Raw genomic sequence first — 9,063 nt, forward strand, 5'->3', positions numbered from 1 at the left:
AGAGCTGTGAGTCATCTGCAGAGCACTCTGGGGTCAGGTTACAGCTCATTAATTCTCACAGGAACGATGACTCATAGAGTCAGAGATTCGTTCAAAGAGTCGAATGATCCGAAGAGTCGAATGAACCGAAGAGTCGAATGAACCGAAGAGTCGAATGAACCGAAGAGTCGAATGAACCGAAGAGTCGAATGAACCGAAGAGTCGAATGATTCGAATCTTACAGGGATCCGGATCTTACAAGGATCCGAATCTTACAGAGATTCGAATCATTCAGAGAATATCACTGATACCATACTTTTATAAATAAATACATTAATAATGTTCACACTGCCCCCAGGATTTAGATTCCCCTGAGTTTGCCCCCCTTTACCTATAACTGCACCTACAGTTAACTTTATTAAATTAATTAAATTAACCCTCAATCATCAGCATAAAATTAACCCTTATACCCCATCAACCATAACTGCCCCTGAAATTAACCGTAAAGATCCCATTAACCATAACGGCCCCTGAAATTAACCCTAAAGACCCCATTAACCACAACGGCCCCTGAAATTAACCCTAAATACTCCATTAACCATAACTGCCCCTAAATTAATTGCATGTACTCCAGATAAATTACCTAATAAATTGGTATGGTTGATGGGGTCTTTAGTGTTAATTTGGGGGCAGTTATGCTTAATGGGGTGTTTAAGGATAATTTAGGGGCAGTTATGCTTAATGGGGTCTTTAGTGTTAATTTAGGGGCAGTTATGCTTAATGGGGTGTTTAGGGTTAATTTGGGGGCAGTTATGCTTAATGGGTCTTTAGTGTTAATTTAGGGGCAGTTATGCTTAATGAGGTGTTTAGGGTTAATTTGGGGGCAGTTATGCTTAATGGGGTTTTTAGTGTTAATTTAGGGGCATTTATGCTTAATGAGGTGTTTAGGGTTAATTTGGGGGCAGTTATGCTTAATGGGGTGTTTAGGGTTAATTTGGGGGCAGTTATGCTTAATGGGGTCTTTAGTGTTAATTTGGGGGCAGTTATGCTTAAAGGGGTCTTTAGTGTTAATTTGGGGGCAGTTATGCTTAATGGGGTGTTTAGGGTTAATTTGGGGGCAGTTATGGTTAATAGGGTGTTAAGGGTTAATTTTAGGGGCAGTCATGGTTGATGGGGTGTTAAGGGTTAATTTTAGGGCAGTCATGGTTGATGGGGTGTTTAGGGTTAATTTAATGGTGAGGGTTAATTTAATTAATTTAATAAAGTTAGCTTAAGGTGCAGTTGCAGGTAAAGGGGAATGTAAATCCTGGGGGCAGTGATTATGAATGTATTATTTATAACAGTATGGTGACATTCTCTGAATGATTACAATGCCAATGAAGGCAGAGAGTCGTTCAAAGATCCGGATCTTACAATGATCCGGATCTTACAATGATCCGGATCTTACAGTGATCCGGATCACTGTAAGATTCGGATCCCTGTAAGATCCGAATCTTTGAACGACTCTCTGCCTTCATTGACATCACTGGAGGCAGGGGGGAGGATTCATAACGAAAGGGGCGGGGCCAATCGTTAGTGTGCCTGCACGGAGTTACTGGAAAACAGTAACTCCGTGCAGACACACTGAGTGATCCGAAGATCCGGATCATGAATCGGATCATTTCAGTGAACGAATCGAAATGATCCGATTCACTTTAATGATCCGAACTTCCCATCACTAATGACTTGATGATAATGTAGATTAATTACAGCAGAGGCAGTTTGTGCCCCACAGCAATCCGTAGCTTCCATGGTAACTGACGCTTTCCCCTCTCGTGCCTCAGCACAAGGAAACCGGAAGCGGAAGTCGCAGTGTCCGGGGCGGCCATATTGGAAGCGGGGGAGGAAGAGGCAAGCGAGGAGTGAGAAAGAAGGGCAGACCTAAGCCGGGCTAAGAGGTGAGGAGGCTGGCGGGAGGTGGCAGGCTGTGTCCTCGGAGGGTACGGTGGAGGACCGGCTGCCCTGCTGAATATGTCCGGAATATGCTGAGGAAGCAGGAGAGCCCGAGGCCGGTGAGCTGGGCCCACGCAGGATTCAGGCAATGGAGCCTGGGGCTTGGCTTCCGCGACATGCCAGTCTGGAGCGTGTGCCACGAAGCCGGTGGCCTAGGGGAGCCCCAGTGTAGGGGCGGCTTCTGTGACAGGAGCTTCAAACGTGTCTGGTTTCAGGAAGTGTATTCACGTCCACTGCTTCCTGTGTAACCCGGCCAGGGCGGAATGGGTTAATGGTCAGGTGATATAGTTTGAGAGCAGATCTAGAACGGTTCCTGATCGCAAACCCGGTTCTAGAAGCGACTCCTGAGGTTTCGAAGACGTTTACTCAGTGATTCTGTGAATATATCTCATGTTTATCGCTCAAGCTTTTATTGTTTTAGGGCTGCGCTCGCTAACCGGTTATCCACACACACACACACACACAACCTGTCACCGGGAAGGTAATTACTATTCCACCCTCTGTCCTGATTCCTCGCCCACAGTCTGGGCGTCTTCTAAGACACATTTTAAAAGTGAGCAGCCAGATGCCTGGCGTAATAATCTGACAGCAAAGTGCACTGAGAATCCAGGAAAACACAAGCCCCTGAATGTTTCTCCACCGCCCTGACAATGTATATTTCATTAGGCCATCTGCTGACAGACCTCCAAGTAAAAGGGAATAAAGATGGCCCTTATTAATAAACCAGGGGTCCGATGTTTGCGTAAAATCCAGCGTCTTTCCTCGCAGGAAATGCGTCTGGCTCAACGCATCTCTCTGCACACGATATACTTTAATATGCATTTTTCTATAACGGGGGTCCGAGACATTAAACTGTCCCCTTTAGCTTTATGTGAGCTACTGAATACCCCTCGGCAAGCACACGGTACTGTCTGCCGGGCCCTCCTCACCTGTTGGTTCTGTAAGGCTAATTATTATGTCCTGTTTACCCATTGTACATCGCTACAGAATATGATGGTGCTATATAAACCAATAAATAAGCCATCTCGCTTTATGACACTGGAGCTTGCGATCTAATCGGTCGTTAAACCGCACGTGTGTCAGGAAGACTTTGGTTTACGATTTCATTTTCTATTTCAGATGAGCGGCAACAGCAGTAAGAGAGCTCCGACGACGGCAACGCAGAGGCTGAAGCAGGACTACCTGCGGATCAAGAAAGACCCGGTGCCTTACATCTGCGCGGAGCCGCTGCCTTCCAACATCCTGGAATGGTGAGTGTCCGTGTCTGCGGGACGGTACGAGCCAACAGTCCTGTGTCCGCAGGCTGGTACATGACAACAGTCCCGTGACTCACTCATACCAGACCTTATATAATGTCTGGTACAGAGCTGCGTGTCTCTATCTATTTATCCATCCATCCATCTATCTGTCTGCCTTCCTTATCTGAATCCACATTTATTCCGTTCCGGTGTTTTTCTCTTCCCGTGTTCCTCTCTGTTTGACCCGGTGTTACTCTCCACACTACGAGTTAAATGACCTCATGAATATGAATCGTACAAACGGACTAAAATTCTCCTTTTTCCTTCTGAAGCCGCGTTCTTTGGTGAGGTTTGTGCATTAATCCGAAATAAAAGGAGTTTGTAATTGAGCTGAAACACCGAGTCTCTGCTTTTACTCCGCATTAGGAAGGTGCAAACTCGGCATGCTTCAGCTTCCTGCATCTCATCCAATAACTCGCTGTTTAGTGAATAAATCCCGGAATCGCTGACATGCAGTCATTCCCGACGTGTTTACCCCTGGCTCCCCCAGAATTAAACATGCGCGGGATAAACATACGGCTCCTTAATCTAAGACGAGACCAACCACTGATTAAGGTTTGAGTCTTTACAGCAGGAGAAACGGGCGACTAGACAGGGGCCGAATGGGGCCGATATCAGAGGGTTACAGGCCCTTATCTACCATACGTGATGGACTGTCTCGTAATAATGTCCCGTGTGCCACCTCTGTGCTCCGTGTACTTTTATGTTGTAACGGGACAGATGGTGAAGATTATTCCCCCTGGACTTTTTTTTTTCTCTATTGGTCTATTTTTACTATAAAACAACACTTTATTGCTTCATTGTTTCCAGCCGCCTGTAACGCTCACTTTTACTGCATAAAGGGCAGCGGATCATCACGTGCACGGAGCTCACACGTGGAGCAAACAAAGCAGAAGGCCGTGTGCGGAAGATGTGTTTACCCAGCGGCGAGAAGCCGTCCCGTTGCTCTATTCATAGCGTCCCAGATCTGGCTCCGGCCGCTGTCGGTCTCTTCCAGTTTTTATTTATTTCTCTAGTAACTGCCAGCGTCTGCTCTTTGCCCCAATGTTTGGGTACAACTGTCTTGTTTTTCTTGTTCAGTCACTATACCTCGTTCAGACCAGCCGAGCAGAACTCGAGAGCGTGCACTCGGTTGGCGCATGTTCCGCGTGGAATGGAATGCGTGACTTATAGGGATGTCATTGTAAATTGGATTAATTTATAATTAATAATGTGAATGTTGACAGTATGCAGGAAGAATTTTATAAAGCGTATTATAAGACATAATGGAGCGGAGCGTGTTTCCCAAACATGGGGCTTCTTGGATGAGTATTCGGCTCAGTCGGCGGAGGGCTTTGAATATATAATTTACGGTCTGTGACGTCAGCCGGGCGAGGTTATTGGACTCCTAGGCATGCCCTGTAATGGCTAACATATACTTTTAATACAGAAAGGGGAGCGCGCCCTAAAAACCGTATGCATTCAGATTCCGGGGCACGTTCCAGATCAGCCCACACCCAGGTTAGGTATCAGGGATTCTGCCCTAAACTTAGGGTCAAGCACCCCACCTACCGCACAGGAGCCTCATTAACCCCAGTAAGGACAATGGGTTGTCCTTAGATCCATTAAAATAATGCATGAAGGGGTTAATGGTGTCCCGAGAGGGCTTTAAATAGCTTAAGAGTCTGTTTTGGGTTAAAATGTGGTGCAGTTCCACTGATCCAGCTCCTTGGGAAGCAATAAAAACGTAGGGCTCGTCAGAATTGGGGTACTTTGATGTCGTGGGGGGTGAAGCAATACTTGGCCATATAGAGTGACGAAATCCCTATATTAATGCCTCTGATAGGGGCTTTTAAGCGGTATTTGGTGATTCTACCCTGATTTCTCGCTTTGTTGATTAAAATATACTTTTGGCATTTACTCGCCTTCTATTTTTTTCTTTTATGACGGCAAAAAACTAAAGGGGGGGTCCAGAGTCACAAAGTCCCCTCTGGCCGTGCGATCGTCACATTATTCCTTTAGGCCTCTGTTTGCCGTTCAAATCTTTGTTCATTTAATTAGGTTCATAAAATCCAGATTTTCCCCAATATCTTAATATAACGTTCACGATGATAAACGTTTTGTTTACCGTTGGGCTTCCAGCCACCCATTTAAATATTAATAAAACAAGACACACGGCCTCTGGCAGAATGTAAATCTTGTCTTAAAAATGCAAACATTGAGGGGTTTTTTTCTTCTCATTTTCTGTCTTTAAGTCGCACGTCGAGAAGGCAGTTGCGTTGAGTTGGTTGAGCCCTTAAAATATTTCATGCATGCGCTCTGTACAGATCTGGTTATTCGCCGTCCCGGTATTTTATTTATTTTTTTGCGTTCTGACGTAACGTCCTTCCTTGTCATTCAGGAAAATTGTTTTTCTTCGGCTCTTAAAGTGCAATGATTGTAGAAAGAAAAGAAAAAAAGATAATAATAAGAAAAAAAAAAAGAATTTAATGAAAACGAATAGAAGCCGGTCGTAGTTTATCTGTAAATAATAAGGACTGGCTGGGTCGCTATACAGCGAATTCATTCAGTTCACGTTAAATGTCTGGTTCGCTTTTAACTTTGTTGGTTTCTTTATTACTCAATGACTTTTTGAGGAAATAGAGGCCGGTTTCTTGAAGCAATCGATTCCTTCTTATAGACCGAGCAAAACTACGCCACCCCTGAACGCACGTTCCAGACCGCCAGTGAATATAATAATAATAAATAAAATAAATACAAAATATTGGCTCTGCATTGAGTAATTTTGTTGCTGACATCAGAAAGCTATTTATTTATTTTGTTTTTAATTTATTTTAGGCATTACGTGGTCCGAGGGCCCGAGATGACCCCTTACGAAGGTAAGCGGCTGATCTCAACCGGCTTCCTCCTTCAAACTGTAAGTCCTGTGCATTTTAAACGCGTGTGAAGGGCTATCGACGCATCAGCCCTACGGACTACAACTCCTCTGCCGCTCCGCGGATCACCGGAGTTGTAGTCCAGTCCAAAGGTGAAGTCTCTTGCTTTACTTGGCAGTTTTTTCTTAAAACATTTTTACACCTATATATTTATGTAGCACCAGCAGGTGTACTCGGTGCCATACACATGATATTGTGAATTATACAGGATGCCATGAGTATATATAACAGAGGGTGCAGGGGGTATTAGCGGTGACGCCGAAGAAAAGATTACAGTCTAAATAACATTTATTTCTTATCTGACGTGTGTATCTGGGAGCTGCGATATGAATTAAACTGTGTATGTGTGTGTATATATATATATATATATATATATATATATATATATATATATATATATATATATATATATATATATATAATATGTCTGTTTTAAGTTGTGTTTTATGACGGGTAAACGTTGTGATTTGTTTTTGCTTTCTAGGTGGTTATTATCACGGAAAACTCATATTTCCCAGAGAATTCCCTTTCAAGCCACCCAGTATTTATATGATCACCCCTAACGGACGGTTCAAGTGTAACACACGGTATGGAGTCCAGCGAAAGGGGTTTTTTTGTGCTGCTAACTGTACCTTTTCAAATACTCATTCGGCGGTTCTACATTACATTACCTGTCTGTTTACAATACTTTCTACTTACTAAAAGTCATAGTAGGGGAAGCGCTGGGATGCCGCTAGTGTTTAGGTGGCCATCGGTGCCGGTGGACTGTATTTAGGAACTGGGTTTATGTTTCGCTAACTACCTTCTTCATTACTAGATGAGACCCCATATCATTAGCTAGAGCCGACAAGCTCCTGGTTACTGAACTTTTAATCCACTGTACCAAAAGTACAAGCTTTAGTGTTAGAATGTGTCGTTTTTGAATGTAATAGCGGAGGGTTCATTAGCCTGCCGACCTCATATTTAGTTGAGACCTCATACAATGACATTGAGATTTCCAATTCTTAGTGAGTCTGCCCCAAATTGTAGATTTAAAAGTATACAATTACATTTTATTGAAGAAAAAAAAAAACACAGGCAATCTAATTTATTTTTTTCCCCTCAAATACAGCCTCTGCCTCTCCATCACAGACTTCCACCCAGACACATGGAACCCAGCGTGGTCTGTCTCTACGATATTAACAGGTCTTCTTAGTTTTATGGTGGAAAAAGGACCAACACTGGGCAGTATAGAAACCTCAGACTTTACAGTAAGTGTCAATGCAAGCTATATACATTATATGTTACACGTTACACGCGTGTGTCCAGAGTGCATGTGTGTGAAGAACGCACTGTAAAGGAAATTAGAACGTTGAGAGAACCCAGGAATCTAGCGTTGTAGTGAGTGATTTGTAAAGAACGTCTGTTTTTATGGTGATAATTTATTTGGGGAAAAGGGAAGCTTGGATCATAGACGTATTAAATTCTTGGTGGCTGAGATCGTCGTGTCTTCATACCCTATTTAAATCAGACTCCCTTAATCAAGCCGTGTAATTATGCAATAAATAAATCTTGCCATTCATAGTAACTATATGTTCTGTAGCTTAAAACTATAAGGTAAGGGGTTTTTTTTGTGTGGGTCCACTTACTTTGGTTAGCAATGTGTGGCTTATCATTGGACTTCTGGAAAAAAAAAAGTAATTTTTAGAATGTTCGCCTTTTGTCTTTTTTATCATTATTATTTTTACCGATCACAGAAACGTCAGCTGGCAGCACAAAGTTTAGCGTTTAACCTGAAGGATAAGGTTTTCTGTGAGCTGTTTCCAGAAGTAGTAGAGGTAGGAATACTTTCCGATCTGCAAACTTTTTTTTTGTTGATAAAAATCCTAATAACGCGTAGAATAATTATGTATTCCAAACCCACCTTATGTATATACGATGGGAGCAGCCGTCGTAACTTCCTGTTCTAACCGGAAAATAACGTTTATTCACGTTTGGTATTTTTTTATTGTAACAAAAATAAAACCTATATTAAAACCATTTTCAATCTGTTTAAATATATTTTTAAATAATATTTTAATCTTCCTCTACAATTTTTTTCCCATTTCCAGGAAATCAAACAGAAACAGCGAGCGCAGGAAGAGCTCAGCTCCCGGCCTCCGACTCTCCCTCTCCCCGATGTGGTCCCGGACACAGACGCTCACCTCGGCCAGAACGGCGGCGCCCTGCTAAACGGTCACGTGCCGTTAGCAGCCGCCAATCACCCCGGCCTGCAGCAGCCGAACCGTAACCACGGACTTTTGGGGGGCGCGTTGGCCAACGTCTTCGTTATAGTAGGGTTTGCAGCCTTTGCCTACACAGTGAAGTATGTACTGAGAAGCATAGCTCAAGAATGAAACGTCATCTGGACCCCCCCCCACCCCGAGAATCAGAGACCAAAATAGCGCTAATCGGGAATAATAATGGAACCGCTAGGAGACACTGGACTCATTCAGCGCCGTGTACTGGTTGTTACTATTTGTGCTACTCTCGTGCAGGTGAACTGTCAGTTGGCTCATGGGTTTGTTATCGTTTTTTAGAACAGGAGACGATCGGTCGCGGGTTGTTTCGTGGCGGCAAACAATATAACAGAGACCCGTTCTGGGTTTACTGCGTTCTCTTTTGTTGTTCTCAGTGGCTACCAGATGTCTACCATCTACTTTAGTATAAAAAAAAAAAAAAAAAAAAAAAGAAGCAAAACCCTCGATCTTATACAAAAACCACAGCGCAGCTTTCCCTCCGTCTTTTGAACGCTTCGAGGAAAGCTGACGGCGGCAGAGTCTGTCGATCGGATTTCCAAGAAGACAGAAGGGGAAGTTGGAGACGGTCCGGGTTCCACCGCCTGCTTTGAGACGACGATC

The 9,063-nt window shown here is 43.6% G+C and overlaps 1 protein-coding gene across 2 annotated transcripts; it reads left to right on the plus strand.

Moving 5' to 3' along the window:
* The first annotated feature begins 3,090 nt into the window (after window positions 1–3,090).
* Window positions 3,091–8,559, plus strand: LOC149286866 (ubiquitin-conjugating enzyme E2 J2). 2 transcript variants are annotated; one of them, XM_089493774.1, is made up of 7 exons: window positions 3,091–3,227; window positions 4,636–4,644; window positions 6,054–6,127; window positions 6,669–6,771; window positions 7,296–7,434; window positions 7,921–8,001; window positions 8,275–8,559. In XM_089493774.1, the coding sequence occupies exons 3-7, from the start codon at window positions 6,112–6,114 to the stop codon at window positions 8,557–8,559; spliced, it is 624 nt and encodes a 207-aa protein (XP_089349900.1). In that variant the 5' UTR covers window positions 3,091–3,227; window positions 4,636–4,644; window positions 6,054–6,111. The 2 variants fall into 2 exon arrangements, with proteins under 2 accessions (XP_089349900.1, XP_089349901.1); XM_089493775.1 differs by lacking the exon at window positions 4,636–4,644 and having other exon boundaries at window positions 3,091–3,221; window positions 6,087–6,127.
* The last annotated feature ends 504 nt before the right edge of the window (window positions 8,560–9,063 follow it).

Source organism: Sceloporus occidentalis, unplaced genomic scaffold (genome assembly GCF_023333645.1).
Source record: "Sceloporus occidentalis isolate IW3139 unplaced genomic scaffold, rSceOcc1.0.p SCAF_66, whole genome shotgun sequence".
NCBI lineage: Eukaryota > Metazoa > Chordata > Lepidosauria > Squamata > Phrynosomatidae > Sceloporus > Sceloporus occidentalis.

Excerpts from the sequence above, each read along its gene's own strand:
- LOC149286866 (XM_089493775.1), top strand. The coding sequence starts at position 3,091 with ATGAGCGGCAACAGCAGTAAGAGAGCTCCGACGACGGCAACGCAGAGG. Across the intron at positions 3,222-6,086 it reads CCTTCCAACATCCTGGAATG|GCATTACGTGGTCCGAGGGC; the intron begins GTGAGTGTCCGT and ends AATTTATTTTAG. Across the intron at positions 7,435-7,920 it reads TAGAAACCTCAGACTTTACA|AAACGTCAGCTGGCAGCACA; the intron begins GTAAGTGTCAAT and ends TACCGATCACAG.